Here is an 18,627-nt window from a genome sequence, read left to right on the forward strand (position 1 = left end):
GTAATTCAACAGTGAATGGACAGAGAAGTATTTGTTTATTACTGTCACTGTGAAGTGTGTGTGTTTAATCTGCAACTGGTGTATATTGGTGTGAAGCAAAAATCTAAATTGGTAAAGTAACTGGTAACTTAATTTATCAGATACATGTAGTGAAGTAAAAAGTAGAATACTTCCCACTGAGTTGTAGTGGAATAGAAGTATAAAGTAGCATGAAAAGAAAATACTCAAGTAAAAAACAAGAGCCTCAAACTTGTACGTTAGTAAGCATTTATATAGAAAAGCATTTATATAGAAATTTAAAGATAAATCAATATACTGTGATATGATACTGTTACGTCTATGCTTCAGATCATACCGTGATATAAATTTAAGACCATACCGTACAGCCCTATCATGATGGTTATTATAGTGTAATCATTACGAGGCATCTTAGATGGATACCTGATAATTGTTAACAAGCTGCCAGACATGTAAGAGGCTGACAATTAGCTGCAATTGTCTTGCGGTGTTCCACAAGGAAGCTGCTTGGGTCCACTTTTATTTTCCATCTGCGTTAATGATATACCCTATGTTGTTAAAAACGCTGATGTAGTTATGTATGCTGACGACTGTACTTTGTTTTGTGCATCAACAACTTCAGCTGAGCTAAGTGAGAATCTTTAGGTGGAGCTGATAACATTTTCAAATGGGTGAAGGTCTACTGTATTTGGTAGTAGGAATGTTCTTGCTAATGTCACTGCACTTAATTTATCTATAGATGGGATATTAGTTGAGCAGGATGATAAAACCAAGCTCCTGGGTGTTAAGTGAGATAATGTGTTGTCTTGGTCTGACTAGATCGATCATATTGTTTCCAAGATGGGCAAAGGCATTGCAATGTCAAGGAAGTGCTGTGCATATGTTCCAATTTCTGTAATGAGTCTTGTTGTCCGTTCACTTGTTTTATCACACTTGGAGTACTCCCCTGATTTTTGGTCAAGTGCTGCTAAGAAACATCTGAAAAAACCTAAGATTGCACAGAACAGAGCAGCCAGATTAATTTTTAATTTAATTGTCCTTTCTATGCTAACGTGAGTGTGACGTATAAACAATTATTATGGCTGTCAGTGGAGGATAAATTACATTTCTGTGGTCTGTTATTTATGCATAATGTTATTTGGAACAATTCACCACAATTCCTTTGTGAGGAGCTTGTTTACACAGTTTTTTGTCATGGACATATAACACGTCGAGTGAGTACTGGTCATCGGGTGGTTCCAAGTCCACAAACAAATTTTGTTCTTTATAGGGCCAAAACTGTTCTTTGTAGGGCATTTTCTGCATTAGACACACACGGCTAGTCAGTTGCGTACATGAACTGATGAATCCTCTTGGATGAGAGGTGAAACGTCTTTCTAGACAAATAACCAAGTCCAGTTGCTTTTGACTGAAATTGCTTTGGGGACGATGACGATGACCTGGACAAATGAGAACATTCACAGACTGGATGAGAGGTGACTCACACTGTCCGCCCGTACTGCGACCCGGGCTTTAGGGTACTTGTCCCCCCCTCCCTCCCTTTTCATCCGATCAAATCTGCAGTAAACACTCCACCTCCACATCACACCAACGTAAACCTTCGCCACCATTGTTTTAAATGTCCCCGCATGGTCCGTCTTTTTTTTTTTTTATATGTCCAAACGGTGCACATAAAATTACGTCATCACGATGCGTCACTTTGTTTACAAATCTTTCCAGAGTTTTTGTGCTCCTTGTCCAACTGTTTTTAAATATTTTCATCCGACCAAATCCGCATTAAACACTCCACCTCTGCATCACACCAACGTGAACCTTTCGCCGCCATTGTTGTTGTTAAATGTCCGCGCATGGTCCGCCTATTTTTTTTCTATGTTCAAACAGGCGCACATAAAATTACGTCAGAGCCGCCGTAGGCCTCGTGCTTGTGCTCGTACACGTGCTCACGCTCGTGCTCATACATGTGCAAACACGCTTAACAAAAGCCCACCTCTCTCAAACGGGCCGTGAACGGCCAGCTTGCCGCAGCTAGGTGCAGAGAATTTGCAGGCACACTGGTGAAACGAACTAGGCTTTACCCGAAAAACCTGTTTGGGCACGGTACAGAAAGACAGTGTGAGTGCACCCTGAAATAACATAACGTTCACAGCACAGCTAACCACAGAAGTTAAACAGAACTGTAGCTGAATACATTAGCATGGACCAGATCCCTGTTTACACTGTGGAGAAACCTGACTAAGAACTGATTCACCAACTGAATCCAAGATTTAACCTCCTTCATGGAATCAGTTATCTCCACACAAATCCCTGAACTATAAAACAAACAAGAGTACACCTTACACTTTGGTGTTTTCTTTCTTATTTTCACTGTCAGACAACTTTTTTCAGACAAAAAGTGTTGTTACTAATGTTGTTTGTATTGTCCAAATCTTTGTTTTAAAAAGTTTTAACTTCATTTCCTAAAATTTTCTCCCTGTGGTATCGAATATGGTATTGAGTATTGAGTATTTTCCTAGGTATTGGTATCGAAATTCTAGTATTGTGACAACCCTACTAGTGATACTACTACTACTTCAAATACTTGTACTAGTACAACTACTGCTGCTTCTACTACTACTTGCCTTCTAGTGCTACTAATTGTACTACTGCTACCGCTACTAATACTACTAGTACTACTACTATCAGTATTTCACATCAAGACAGCCAATCACAGTTAGATGAAACATGACATCATCAAAAGAAATGGGGTCACCCCGCCCTTTCTCTTAGCTTAACACTTATTTTTTCTTAGTAAAAGTTGGTCTCAGCAGCTTTGTGAGGAGGTTTTAAGAGGACACTATTAGAGAGGAACCTTTAATGCTGTTAACTGTTAGTGGGAAGTTCTGGAGCCATATCCCTAAAGATTCTGAGATTACGCTCAGAGAGCTCCTAACTTAGCCTAAAATTTCCTAGCAAGGACTCCTTTCTTAGGAGTGATTCAGGAACAGTCTCAGAGCAACTCTGAGAAAGGAGGGACAGAAACTTTTATCTTAGTGAGGAGGTGTGGCTGACCCTGTTGTAAGGTGTGACACATTATTTTTAAAAAGTGTGATTGGTTGATGTAACAAACCAAAAAAAAGCTCCATTAATGATAATGGGCATAAAAATGAAGAGTGAAATGGATAGGCTGATCATATAATTTATTCTCTGTCTGGCTTCAAAAAGACAGTGGTTGTCAACCCAGGTACTGAACCCAGGCTTTTCCAACCTAGACATGAGTACACTCACATGAAAAGGGGCAGGGTTTGTAGCATATGACCAATTACAAAAATCGACAAATCTACTGGAAGCAGAGCGAAGAGCAAACTATAATTAATATTAATATTTTAGACAAATATGAAGAAGTTGAACACATAAACCAGACGAAAAGCAACACAGTTACAGCGGTTGAGTGCAGGAAAGACAAAAGAAACACAGACTGTGTGAATGTGTAGATTAATAGGTTTATACTATCAGTAAATGCACCTCTGCAAATGAACATGTGTATTCTTGGTTTAAAACAAGAATGAAAAGCTTAACATTTGTTATTTTATCACACTTCCATCAAGGGTAGGCTAAAAGGTGATGTTTGAAAATTGCTTTCGCCTGAAACTTATTTGTTTTTGCACACAATAAATGAGAAAACTCTTCACCCGTGATAAGACTTCTGATTGAGTCTTCGTATTACTAGTGTCCTTTGTGTTGATAAATGAGAAAAGCAGTTATCTGTGAATGTATATGAAATAATACAGCCCAAGAACCACTGTGCAGTGTCATCTCTAATGAGATCGACCACAAACATTATTCCTGCACAATCTAACTTGTAGCGTTTGTAGCGAGAATGTTTTTCACTTCTTTGTATTTCCAGCATTTTCTCCTCTGTTTAAGAAATTCTTTAGGAGCTCTCTTAAGGACTAAGATGCTTTATGAATAACTTTTATCTTTACTAGGATCTAGTCTTAACTTTAAGGGGAAATTCTTAGAAAACATCATAATTCTAAGAGTTTTTGAAGAATATGGCCCCAAATGTTTCGTGGATACAGGCCCTGATCTGAAAACCTGATCAAGTCACCCTCAGGCATTCCATTACATTATTATATCATCAAATCATTAGGACATCAGAATGAGCTGTAAAGAGCGTAATTATTACTTTCTTAACAGAATGATGAAACTGTAGGCAAAGACAGCCATCCCAACCAGGAAGTATGCGAGGGGCAACCGGTACCCTGCACTGCCAATTTTCCTCAGCCTGCCATAGTAACCATAGAATAACACAGAGTACTGCAGGTAGCCCTGTGAAGATCAGACACACACACACACACACACACACACACACACACACACACACACACAAAAACACACAAAGTTCGCAACAAACACAAGGAGGCACAGTACATGGTGTCATGAGATTAACTCTACAGTATAAAGGCTATAAAATCTGACAAGTATCTCATCACATACATACTTGGTACAGAGCAAGATATCTCTCAATAGAGTCAAATTAGATTAATGTATATTTATGGGGGGTAGAGGATGAATTCTAATTTTTGGTGACTCCCTGGCCTTTTCTCCAAAGCCACTGTCAAATAAGAGATGAATATGTAACTGGCAGATAAAATGCTGCAATACATGCAGTGTCCCTGTTAATATGATGGAGGAAGAGAGTTTTCTGTTCTCTCACAGGTTACATCAGTGATGGATATAGAGACTAAGGGCGCACTAACACTGTCGATTCATACCGTGCCCAAGCACGTGTCACGGCTAAAGTCTAGTTCGTTTGACCAGTGTGAGTACAACTGTACCGCGCCCAGGCACACTTGCTGGCCGTGGCCCGGTTGAGAGATGTGGGCTTTAGTAAAGCACGGATGCACATGTACGGGTATAAGTGTGTGCACGTGTAGGACACGACCATTGACAGCGGTCCTGATGTCTGTTTATATACCTCTGTTCCTCGCGACAGACAATCAAAAAGATGCCGCCAAATGGTTTGTGGTGGTTTGATGCAGATTTGGACAGATGAAATGTTCGAAAACAGTCTGACAAAACAAAATCTCCGAGGGGTGATGGCGTATAAGCAAAAAGCAACCGAGCCACAAGCCAGATCATTTCAAGTAATGAGATTACAAAAGGGCCTGGGCACCTTAAAGCACGGGGCACAGTACGAATGGACAGCTGAGTGCGCTCTTAGTTTGCTGTTGAAGGCTTTATTAATATGTATTTTCTATTATAATTAAGCCCCGCAACAAACATCATTCTAAAATACTGTAGGACAAAACTCTAAAGGGCATTACACTTTATTTATTATTGTTTAGAGTTTGAACACTTTATTACGCTTTATTTATTATTGTTTAAAGTTTGAACACTTCTTTATACTTTATTTATCATTGTTTAGAGTTTGAACACTTCATTACACTTTATTTATTATTAGATAGAGTTAGAACACTTTATTACACTTTATTTATTATTGTTTAGAGTTTGAGCACTTCATTATACTTTATTTATCATTGTTTAGAGTTTGAACACTTCATTACACTTTATTTATTATTATATAGAGTTAGAACACTTTATTACACTTTATTTATTATTGTTTAGAGTTTGAACAATTTATTACACTTTAGTTGTTTTTATATAGAGTTTGAACACTTTATTACACTTTAGTTATTATTATATAGAGTTTGAACAATTTATTACACTTTAGTTGTTATTATATAGAGTTTGAACACTTTATTTATTATTGTTTAGAGTTTGAACACTTCATTATACTTTATTTATCATTGTTTAGAGTTTGAACACTTCATTACACTTTATTTATTATTATATAGAGTTAGAACACTTTATTACACTTTATTTATTATTGTTTAGAGTTTGAACACTTCATTATACTTTATTTATCATTGTTTAGAGTTTGAACACTTCATTACACTTTATTTATTATTGTTTAGAGTTTGAACACTTATTACACTTTATTTATTATTATATAGAGTTTGAACAATTTATTACACTTTAGTTGTTATTATATAGAGTTTGAACACTTTATTACACTTTAGTTATTACTTTATAGAGTCTGAACACTTTATTACACTTTAGTTATTACTTTATGGAGTCTGAACACTTTATTACACTTTAGTTGTTATTATATAGAGTTTGAACACTTAATTACACTTTATTATTATATAGAATTAGAACGTGACACCCTGTAAATTCAGATGGATTTTGATTGTCTGTCAGTCTTTCTATCATTCATCAAATCATTCTGATAGTGATCCCAAGGATTTTGTTCATCACTGTCATTGTCATTATAGTTGTGGTGTGGACATTGCCATTCACTTGCGTTAGAATGATTTTTATAACTATATATTTATAGTTATCATTATAGTTATAGTTATAATTCTTGGTGAGGACGGCCCTTAAAAAAAGCTTTTTAGGGCGGCAGCTCTTTTAAAAATGATCACAGCTGCTTAATACACAAGAACACTTGATTCATTATTGCACTAATATGAAATGTAAATGCAGATAGTAAATAATGAAAATGGGTCTTTACAAGCCTTGTATACTATTCTCACTCCAAACTTATGTCACTTGTGGAAGGTTGTGGTGGCCTTGGAGTAGAGGTCAGGGAGGCAGTAAAGTAATGTTTAAATAATGGTCCATTTTATTTGTTATTAATGTGCTATTGACGGAACAGTAAAAGGAAAGAGAGGATTACCCCAAGAGACCAGATGGTGTCCAGGTCCTGGGCTGAAGCCAGATGCTCCTTGGGGATAGTTTTACTCCTCGTCGTTCCAAACGGAGCTCCAGCCAGCAGCTAATACAAACAAACAAAGACCAAGTTACAGTTTTTCTCGATTGCTAAGACACATTTCTTGAAAGCTTCTCTTCTGTTCTCCAAACTGTGAACACAAACCCCAATTTTCAAGCTACATTCACAAAACCTCAGACTCTTCTTGCAAAACCAAACTTTCACCTCAAAACAGTTCAATCTGTGCCCAAAACTGAACTTTGTTGTCAAATCGTGCCCCAAGTCAATCAAAATTAAAAACACTCCTGAGCAGTCACTAAACACTACATAGAAAAATAGAAAACACAATGCTCAGGACATGAAGCTGAATGCATGTTGCAAAACAAAAAACCTGTGCATTTACACGCAGCACTACACGTGCCACCTGTCCTCCCACCCCCATGTGGCAGTCTCTCAATTCTACAAAAAGAGAACATGCAGTTACAAAAGATATGCATGGAATACTAGGCCTACAGACAGTTAGACTAACCCTCCATTACAATACTACAGTACATTGGCACAGTGATGTACTGAAACATATATTTACTTACAGTATACTGTGGTACAGTATATAATGTAATATGTCATACTGTAATTTGCTCTCAACATTAACTTAATGTACTATAATGTCAAAAAAGAGAATTACTTTGTCCGGCCTCCCTCATGCTCATACCATGGACAAGAACATGGTCAATCACAGTAGCTCTGATTTCATCAGATATTACTGTTCTTTGTCTTCGCTGACTACCTTGACCACCTCGACCACCTCGACCTCCTCGTCCCTCCTCGACCTCCTCTCACACGAACTCATCCTCTCAGATTTCTATCCATTGTAGTGCCTCACAAATCAGTGCTCTCTGAACTGGCTTTATATATTCCCTCACATCATTAGCCACAAATGTGATCAATTTTGAGTTGTTGTGTTCAAGTAGTGACAACCGTGCTTTAATTGTGTTTGACTTTTGCCACCTGTGCTCACCATTATGCAGCACAGGGGCATCACAATGAAAATGTGTTGGGAAGTTGTGTCTAAACAGGTGAAAAGTGCTCATTGTTTTGCCAAAAGAGTGATTGATTCAATCAGTGGGTTCAGGCAACAGAGAAATTGGTTCAGACAACAGGGTTTAGTGTTTTAGCAATTGAGAAAAACTGTAATATAATATAATGCATTATCATCAGTTTGGTTTAAACTTTTAACCTAGGGAAACATATTTTGTTACAGACCCAATCCCGATGTTTGTTTACATAACTTCTGGGTAGGAAATCGCTACAATTTAACTGCACTGAGCGAGCTGGGATGAAAGGAACAACTGGATATACTGTTGTCTAATTAATCCAAAAATTATGCTTTAACATAATTTATAACAGCACTTTCACTAAAGTTAGGATGACTTCAGCTCTGTTTTTAACACACAGACATAACATTCACTGCATGAAAAGTGGGATTTGCCACAGTTAAGGTCACGGTAAATTGCTGTGGAACTCCGAGCAAAATGTAAGTTTCAGTCAGCTCCCGATAACTGCCAGGAATTTCCGTAAACTTGCAGTCTGAGGTGAGAAATCCCCATTTAACATATAAAGACATGGTGTGACCACCGTCGGACGAAGCTTGGCCCGAGGCAACGCTGTTGCAGAGTTCAAATAACATCACTTAAAGTGAAATTCCGGTGTAAAATCATCCCAGGCTACTACTCTCGTAGTAAACAAACACGGTAATCCCTCTGCCTAAGCGTCTCCATTGGCGTCTCAACTTCCAGATTCAAAACAGTAAGCCACTGGTTTATCAGAGCACAGTCATCGTACGTCAATGGCAGCCTATGAAAAGTTTCTGGGTTGTAAGCTTTCATTTTTGTTTTGTAGCCGGGAAAGACAGAAACACAAACCATTCTGTCTCTCTTTACTTTAAGTTGCAGGCTAGTCGTCTTTACCCGTGCCTGCACTCACTGTACGTCTTCTGGCAACAACACACTCCCCCTGACCTCTGATGTAACGTCATTAGCTGTTTGGGACTTTTATAAACCTTTTACCATCTTTTATCAACTTATATTTCACCAAACTATCAAACCACAAGGTTTACATGTTTTGCTGGAATAAATTATCAATGGGCTCCTTCCTTTTTGATTGTATTTGTAACTGACTTGAATGGACTTTACTACAAGAGGAGCTGCTACCGGTCGAGTAGGTAAGTCTTTCAAAACACTCTTTAATAAACTCTGATGTCACTTACTATGTTGTTAGTGCTTCATTTTATGTGTAAGGACTCTTTTCATGCTACTGCAGATGTTTGGTGTTATTTGGAGAAGTATTAGTGGTTAAAAAAGACGTTTGAACGCGCTTAACTCTTCACACAAGCACACAGCAACTGTTAGCGACTGTCCCGGATTTCTCCATTAGTTGTCCGTGCATGAAAAAAATTGTCTCCATGGCTTATTTGATAAGTATATTTGCCTAAAAAGATCCTGGGATGATTTTACACCGGATTTTACACCGGAATTTCATGTAAGCTGATAACTGCCAGGAATCATTGAGATTTTCAGGAATGATCAGGAGTTCACCGGCCAGATAACCTGGGTTTTCATGTAGTGATTGATATTGATCTTCTCATCTCAGTCTTGGAAATTAAGAAAATTAACCTATTTACAAAAATGTTGAACCACTCCTGTTTACGAGAACACTAAATAAGATAACAAAATATGTTGTTTATCCATGCAATTACTATGGCCACTTGAGGGCACAGTCACAAGAACATAAACATGACTTCTTTTTAGGGCATTTGCTTATATAACTTGGTGCTTTACCTGGGAGGACAGTCTTGAGAATTACATATATATTGATTGGCTGAAACTGACATCAAACCGCACACACTAAAATCCAGCCCAGTCACCACAAAAACAGGTTTGCAATGCATGTTTCTGCAAATCACAGAAAATTGTATGAAACGTTTTTAGCACCAATTGCCCTGCGTGGCTCTCTAAAGACTCCAATGTAAAACCATTTACATCAATATTACACATTCAGGGCAAGTGTTCCTCACATACAAAGTAGGTTGGGGTGGATGGTTGGGTCATACACACCGACTTCCACCCAGGAAACCGTTGTTCATGTCCTGTCCAAGATGTACTTAATTTGACAACAAGTAGTTTTTTTGCCCGAAATAACCATGTAGATTTTTTGTCTTAACATAACCATGTAGTTTTGTTGCCTAAACCTAAAAATGTAGTTAAGTTGCCTAAACCTAACCATTAGGTTGTGTTGCCTAAACCTAACCATGTAATTTAGTTGTCTAAACCTAGCCACGTAGTTTAGTTGTCTAAACCAAATAAAGTAGTTTTGTTGTCTAACCTAACTTTTGTTTGAATTCACAGCACTAACCACATGTTTAAAACTGCAGTTGTGGAGTCAAAACGTTTCACCGGTTTCAAGAAACGTACAGTGCCAACATTTTATTCTGGCAACTTGTTTGGTACCTTCCTTTATTTTTGACTTAATGTTTTCACTACATATTCAATTAATTAGTTAATTCATCTTCAACCGCTTGTCCCTGTCAGGGTCGCGGGGGGGCTGGAGCCGATCCCAGCTGACATCGGGCATGAGGTGGGGTACACCATCGACAGGACGCCAGTCTATCGCAGGGTACATAGAGACGAACAGAGACAGACAACCATTCACACCTACGGGCAATTTTAGAGTCATCAATTAACCTGACACGTGCACGTCTTTGGATTGTGGGAGGAAACCGGAGAACCTGGAGAAAACCCACGTAGACACAGGGAGAACATGCAAACTCCACACAGAAGGGCCCCAGCAGGGATTTGAACCAGGAACTCTCTCGCTGTGAGGCGACAGTGCTAACCACCACAACACCGTGTCGCCCACATATTCAATTGTTAACTCAAAATGGTTTGGTAATAGTAAATGGTATGAATTCAAATGTCAAAGCTCACCCAAAATTTAACTCAAGAACACATAATGGAGATTTATTTAGCTGCCATGGATGAATCCACTAATGACAGTAATTCCATGCATATGAATTGTATTTAAAGACAGCTGTGACCAGACCACATGTAAATAATACAAAGTTTATGACTCATATAGACACACAATCCTCCTGAAAAGTGCCATAGAAATACTGTATCAGATTTACATGCCCATGGTGCCACAACAATACAAAGGTGTAAGTGTAATGAAATACAAAGTGAGTCATAACTGAGGTAACCCTCCATTCCATCCTTGGTCACATATTTATTTACAGCAGGAACATCAAATCTGAGAGAACATCCATGATGTTTGATGTTGCATTATAGTACTTAGTAAGCAGAGGTGAGATAAAGTAAAGGAGGGATGTGTGAGAGGAGACAGTGGTAGGTAAGAGCCAACAAGGAGATGTAGAACAAATAAACGGGGGAATAAAATTAATCATTGGGAATGATAGGATGAGTAATGTCTGGGGAAATTGCTTGCCTGCATGTCAGTGACAAACATAAATCCAGTTGCACTTTCTCCCCTGTCTTTTGTTCTTGTCTACAGTTTGCACTTTAACTGGTTGAGCTGAAACTGCTGGAGAATCATCAGACTTCAAACTGTACAATCGAGGATCCTCCTCTATTCTGTACTTGTGAACATATGAACAAATTGTTACAGAGGTAGATAAGTCAACAAAGAATCTAATGAGTAAATATACAATACAAAATGAAAAAGGAAAAGTGTTACATTGTTACAAAGTGTTTAAATCACCCTGAAAGAAATACAGCAGAATATTCTTCATTAAAGATAAATCAGTTGTGATGTGAGTGTGTTTTTTCAGTAAGCACTTGAGTGACCAAAAACATTTGTAATGACACTAAGCTATTTGTTTTTTTATTTACCAACTGTTAGATACATAGTCATTCATTCAGATTAATTAATAATAAATAAAGTACTAATAGTAACAAGGGTAGAGCTTTTTAAATGAGTGTTTGAAGAACTACTGTAAGTTCATTTATTAGATTTAATCAGATTTCTAGTTTATTTCTCTCTCTCCCAAAAGTAGAAACCTGAATTTAAACAGTGTTTACATATTCAACACTTACGTAATAAGGCTGTCTAGAGGAATCATCAACACACCTACAGTATAACCTACACCTTCACCCATAAAGCATCATCTGATATAATTCATATGTACTCTTATTGTTTAGAATCTGGTAGTTGGTTTATCTGTCTGCAGAGCTTCACCTTTGGCCCAGCTAATTCATTCAGTGGCATTTATTTAGCAGATCCTTCAAAAACAGAGTTGCCTTAATCATAATGAATGTGGTCATTGATAATTCAATGTCTACTGTATGAAGTTATGCCTATTGTGAATAATACTGTTGTACAATCTCAATAATGCCAAATCGTTGGTGGGTGGAGGGTGTTGAAGTTAAGGAGTCAGAGGACACCGAGAAAAACGATTAATTCTCAGGAGGAACAGACTTTTTTAAGAAAAGTGAATTTATTGCACTTAATTAAACATCACTATTAAACCTTCGAATCACATACAGTATGACACAGTATGCTATATTTGGATTACTTGTATAATATGCAGTGTAAGAGACTTGCTGACCTCTGGTAGGACAATGAAGGCTCCAGTCATGATGGTCAGGACGATGTTAATCCCGAACAACCAGCGGAGGAAGATAAAGTAGGAGGCCACGCCCGACCCAAAATGACCTTAACAAGAAAGATTGAAAGATTGTGATTGAAACTGACTGACATGACTACATGTCACACACAAACACCGATGTAGTGATACACACCCAATATTAACAAATATCAATTATATTTTTCCAAAAAAGCTCAAATTTATCTTTCTGCGCCCTGAAAAGGTAGACTGGGTATCCCCACCCCCTTCTGCCAGCGATGTGAATTCTCTCTGCACAAGGGTCTGAAACAGAGCAGGTCTATTCATCCTGTTTCCTATCCCTTTTTTCTACATCCAATCACCAAGCTGGCTTTTTTCACCTGGCGCACTATTGGTTAAACCCGGTGATAACAAAGAAGCGTCACAAGCAGTTTTGTGTTTACAATTTACATTCAACATGGCGGCCACCGAAGCGCAGCAACCGCTACTTGTTGATGCAACTGTCACTACAGTTATAAATGTTTTCATTGCCAAGTTTACTTTGAAAACTTAGCAGAAATGTGTCCCCTTGGTTGAAGGACTGTCCAATTGCATGCAGCCATTTGAACTACGCCCGCCTCTTGTGCAGAGAAAATGACAGCAGCCTTCCAAGACCAATGTGCAATCATAGATTGAACTTGGTCTGGCAATAGCCAGGCTACTGAAAAGGTCTATCTTTATATGACTTACACCATATAGTATGTGCACACTGATGGATGACCTGAAGAAAATGAATTTAGGTCTAGAAAAGTTATGTACTAAAGTGGTCTGTCCAATGCTACTACATCCCTGGATATTACATAATTTACAGATATTACACTAAAAAAAAACATTTTGGACATTACCAAGTGATTATTTTAGAGAATTATTTGAATTCTGTTGATTGAATAGATGACTCACTTTCAATTTTCTTAATCCTCACTTCCCAGGGAATGAACAGAACCACGATGTTGTAAAGCACACGTGAAAGTTTCTTCAGCAGCTGCAGGAGGAGAAAGTGGGCTTTAAAGAGCACTGAGAAAGATCCGACTGACTGTAACCTCTGACTGACACACCTCCAACAATAGACAGTAATCATTGTTTGATGACTGTGAATGTACAGTGGGGATCAAAATTAGAGAACAAAGTACTAATTCTTGATGTATTTTGAAATTCTTTTATTTTTTATTGTTCATAATTTGATAGAATATCAGCTGTAACTATACCACTGCTATACAAACTTTTTTTTTTTTAATAATAAGCAGGGCACTTCAACAAAAACCTTGAACAGTAACCACTGTGTCAGAAGAGAAGATTTCAACAATGTTTTCTTCTATAGGATTAAAAAATGAAAAGGAAGTGTAGAGGCCACAGCTTTGAATGACTTCAGCACATCTGTGCCCACAGGACATCACTAGTTTCTCACACTGCTCTGGTTCGATCTTGGTCTATTCTTCTTCAGTCTCTTCAACAGTTCAGTAACTGTAGTGGGTTTCTTAGACATTACTTTGATGCCTAGGATTTTCCAGTAGAGATAACAGGGAGATGGAATCACCTACTAGGCATTGCTGCCGGTCGCACCTCATCCAGTGCCCACGGGTCAGCTGCAGGGTCATCAGCCAGGAACCACAAATCACCAACATTCCGCTCCTTTAATCCTGGAACGTCTCATGGTGGCGGAGCAGTGACAGGGACGTCTCCCTGCCACCCCCTGCAGCTGTTGTTGGGGTTAGTTGTTCGTTCCCCAGCACTTGTCTTTCCTCCTAAACCAGAGCCAAAAGCTTCCTTTCTTAGCCTCCTCTGCCAGCTCTTTGGTTGCCTTCTTCAGGCTCCCTCCTGACACTCCTGCGTCCCTCACAAGGAGCGTAGCCTCAGCAACTTTTTTCCGTTCATCGACCCCCTTCTCCGCTGGTACCATAAGTTCAATGAGGAGCAGGGATTTTGCCTTAGAGGACCATGCCACTATGTTCAGGCGAAGCGATGTAGCAGTTATCTCGACCGGGAAGCGAAGCTGCCTGTCAAGGTCGACTCTCATATTCCACTCCTGGTTAGGGGACTCTCTTAACTCGAAAACGAGTTTGTAGCCCAAACTGATTGATTGTAGCGGAAGTCCGAGGGTGTTCCTTCCGAACAGGCCCGTTTCAGAGGGGCATCGTGGCAGCCCCAACCACTTTCTGATGAATGAGTTGGCCTTTCCATCTATCTTACTTGTGGTGGATGAGCGGGTTTCACTCATTTTCAGCGGCCACATCACTCTTCTGTGGAGTATGAACTGGTAGCACCGGCCTTTGTACTTACCTGGGAGTTGGCTTTGGTTGATCTTTGTCAGGCCTTCAGAGAGCTGTTCAAACATGGTTCTCCCCATCTGTTTGTCCGAAAGTTCTGCCACTGAGAAAGGAGTGAAATTTTCTCTCCCCCTACGATGGTGGTGCTGTCGATTCTGACTCCTCTTCTGAGAGACAGGCTCCGTGATTTTAAGGGCTTGATCCTCATTCGAGCCCACGGCATCAGCTCGTCCATCCTTTTCAGCAGTCTTGATGTACATGCTGCGGTCTGAAGGAGGCTTGTGACGTCGTCCCTCCGATCAGGCTCCCAGAAATTCTCTATGGGGTTTAGATCTGGACTCTGGGCTGGCCATTTTTTCTGTTTCATTATTCTGAGCTTCAAGGAACTGCTTCACTTGTTTTGCAGTGTGACAGGGGACATTGTCTGTATGAAGAAAGAAGCTGATTAGGAGACCATTTCTGTGGAGGTATTGCATGTTGCTGAAGGAGGTTCACCATGATACTTCCTCCTCCAAATTTAACTAACTTATTTAAACACTTTGGCTTCAGTCTCTCCCCAGTCCTACCCCCAACATAATGTTTCCCATCAGACCCAAAGGAATTGAACTTCCTATCATCACTGAAATGCACTCTGGACCAGTTCTCCTCTTCCCACACAACATGCTCCTCAGCAAAGGCAAGTCTAGCCTTTTTATTCTTTCCGTTGATGAGACGTTTGGTCACTGCAGAGAGGGCTTTCAGTCAAAAAGGTCTTAACGACAAGACACTGTGTGCCAAGACAGATCCTTGCTCTATTCAGCACTGAACTGGCAAGCAACCCCAGCTGCAGAGTTGAACCGATTCCCCCATTGAGAGTCTTCATGTCATGGCTCGGGCTGCCCCGATTTATTCGGAGACGTATGATTGTGTGCACCCTGCTCTTTTTTCTGTGTTTTTGCTTTCAGTGTGGTGCTGGCAGATGGAATCGCTCACGGACAGGCTCATTTCCCCAGCTCCCGCTACAGAGTCACCGCCTGCAGCTCCGCCTGCAGCTCCGCCAGCAGCGGGTCCACCCGGCGCTTCTACACCCCTGCCACAAGAGCCTTTCATCCCTATCCCCGCCAGATACCCAGGTGACTTAGGTACATGTGCGAGGTTCCTACATCAGTGCTCTTTGGTTTTAAATACACAGCCTAATACTTATTCTACGTCTCAATCTAAAGTTGCCTTTGTGATGAGTCTGCTGTCCGGGCAAGCAGCGGCCTGGGCTTTGGCTTCTCGATTCAGCGACCCGATTTGAGCACAGACTATAGGCGTTTTTCCGACGAGATGAAGAAGGGTCAGCTACTGAACTTAAGACAGGAGGGGCAATCAGTCGCCCAGTATGATGTGACCTTCCAGATTTTGGCTGTGGAGAGCGGTTGGTACGAGTCCGCCCTCCAAGCTGTGTTTCTAAAAGGTTTGTCAGGTGATATAAAGGACGAGTTAGCGGTGAGGGACCAGACCTCGTCGTTGAGGGAGCTGATGGAATTGGCCAACCGTCTAGATAACCGGATGAGAGAGAGGCGTAGGGAAAGGACAGGCAGGCAGAGGTTCCGCTCTTTCACCCACTCGCCTGTCTACTCCACCCCAGCGACCTCTTCACCCCTTCACGCCCTTCCCTCGTCCTGCCCTACCGGAGACCTTCCCCGAGGAGCCTGCCACGGCATCTCCGGAGGAGCCCATGCAGCTGGGGCAAGACTGGTTTGCTCCTGCGGAGAGACAGCGGCGCCTGCGCAACCAGCTCTGCATCTATTGTGCTCAGGAGGGACATTTTCTCGCCCGATGCCCAGAGGTGCCAAAAGACCGGGCTCGTCAGTGAAAAGGGGGGCACTGAGGAGCCGATCCTCCTCCTCCTCCTCCGCCCGGGTCCAACTTAAAGGTATGTTACACCAGTCACAACAGACAATTCCAGTCCAAGCTTTAGCAAACAGTGGGGCGGACGACAACTTCATTGACTCTAGCCTGGTCACGCGACACGGCCTCCCTAGATAGCCGACGATTGAACAGCGTCACCCACAGAACTGAACCACTTAAGCTAACTTTGTCGGGCAACCACCAAGAATATATTGAACTGTATGTAATTACATCTCCCTTGACCCCCATAGCCCTCGGGTTGCCCTGGTTAAAAAAACATAACCCCCACATAGATTCGACGACGGCCACCATTCGGAGCTGGAGCAACCTCTGCCACGCACACTGTCTTCACTCTGCCACTCCCCAGAGAAGCCCCAGCAGTCCAGAACGGCCAGAGGAAATCGACGAAATTGACTAACGTCCCCAGTGAGTACCATGACTTACGTGAAGTTTTAGTAAAGACCGGGCCCTCTCACTTCCGCCACACAGGCCCTATGACTGCGCTATAGACCTACTCCCAGGCTCCCCTCTTCCGACCAAAAGACTCTACTACCTCAGCAAACCGGAAAAAGACGCCATGGAAACCTACATCAACAACTCCCTGGTGGCAGGTCTCATCCGCCCATCCTCTTTTTCTTCGTGGAGAAAAAGGATAACACCCTGCGCCCCTGCATCGACTATACAGGTTTGAATGACATAACTGTAAAAAACAAATACCCTCTCCCACTCATTGACTCTGCCTTTGGCCCCCTTCACGGGGCCAAAATCTTCTCAAAACTGGACTTAAGGAACGCCTACCACCTCATCTGAATTAGAGAGGGGGACGAGTGGAAAACGGCGTTCAACACTCATTTGGGACATTTCGAGTATTTGGTGATGCAACTAAGCGCCTGCTGTCTTCCAGGCCCTGGTAAACGATGTGCTAAGATATTTACTGAACAGAGTGGTTTTCGTGTACTTGGACAACATTTTAATTTTCTCCCACACTTATGAGGAACATGTTAGCCATGTTAGAGAGGTACTGAGAAGGCTGATGGAAAACAAACTCTTTGTTAAAGCTGAAAAATGTGAATTTCATGTCACGACAGTCCCCTTCTTAGGTTACATAGTGGAGAAGGGGCAGCTCAGACCAGACCCGACCAGGTGGAGGCGGTGGTGAATTGGCCCGTCCCGACCCCCGCAAACAGCTGCAGAGGTTCCTGGGCTTCGCCAACTACTACAGGAGGTTCATCAGGAACTATAGCCGCCCTGCTCACCCAGCTAACCTCAATAACACAAGCCTACGAATGGTCACCCGCTGCTCAAACTTCTTTCAATGACTTAAAAAACATGTTCACTAATGCTCCTGTGTTGATTCACCCAGATCCGGACCTTCCTCTCCCAGCGCTCGCCTGCGGACCAGAAGCTGCACCCTTCTTCTCTCGTCATCTCACTCCCGCAAAGAGGAATTACGACGTGGGGAACCGAGAGTTGCTGGCGGTGGTCATGGCTCTACAGGAGTGGCGGCACTGGTTGGAGGGAGCAGCCCGCCTGTTCATCGTCTGGTCCGACCACAAGAACCTGTCCTATCTTCGCTCAGCACGCAGGCTGAACTCCCGCCAGGCTCGGTGGGCACTCTTCCTCGGCCGCTTAAATTTCGAGCTCACCTGCAGACTGGGCTCGAAAAACCTAAAGCCCAACGCCCTCTCACGCCAGTTCGCCCCTGCAGATGAGAAGCCTGAGACGGAGACCAGCCTACACGGTGGAGTGCATTCTGGATGTCCGCAGGCGGTGCCGGGGTTACCAGTACCTTGTTGACTGGGAGGGGTACGGTCCCGAGGAGCGCTCTTGGGTTTCCAAGTCGCTGCTACTAGACCCCCAGTTGTTGTCTGACTTTTAAGAGAAGTTCCCTGACGAGCCGGGCAGGACGCCAGGTGGCGTCCGTTAGGGGGGAAGTACTGTCATGTCTCGGGCTGCCACGATTTATTCGGGGACGTATGATTGTGTGCACCCTGCTCTTTTTTCTGTGTTTTTACTTTCAGTGTGGAGAGCGGCAGGAG

General features: G+C 41.6%; 1 protein-coding gene across 1 annotated transcript in view; it reads right to left on the bottom strand.

Moving 5' to 3' along the window:
• The window catches only part of tmc3 (transmembrane channel like 3), a gene marked incomplete at both ends in the record, with an annotated part of 73,187 nt that overhangs the window by 34,234 nt on the left and 20,326 nt on the right, over positions 1–18,627 (bottom strand). The window contains 4 exons of the mRNA XM_083918751.1: positions 4,184–4,326; positions 6,740–6,838; positions 12,393–12,499; positions 13,350–13,431. Of these exons, the coding sequence (XP_083774877.1) occupies positions 4,184–4,326; positions 6,740–6,838; positions 12,393–12,499; positions 13,350–13,431 (431 nt within the window). The remainder of the gene's footprint in view (positions 1–4,183; positions 4,327–6,739; positions 6,839–12,392; positions 12,500–13,349; positions 13,432–18,627) is intronic.

This window comes from Echiichthys vipera, assembly GCF_963691815.1.
Source record: "Echiichthys vipera genome assembly, chromosome: 1".
Classification (NCBI taxonomy): domain Eukaryota; kingdom Metazoa; phylum Chordata; class Actinopteri; order Perciformes; family Trachinidae; genus Echiichthys; species Echiichthys vipera.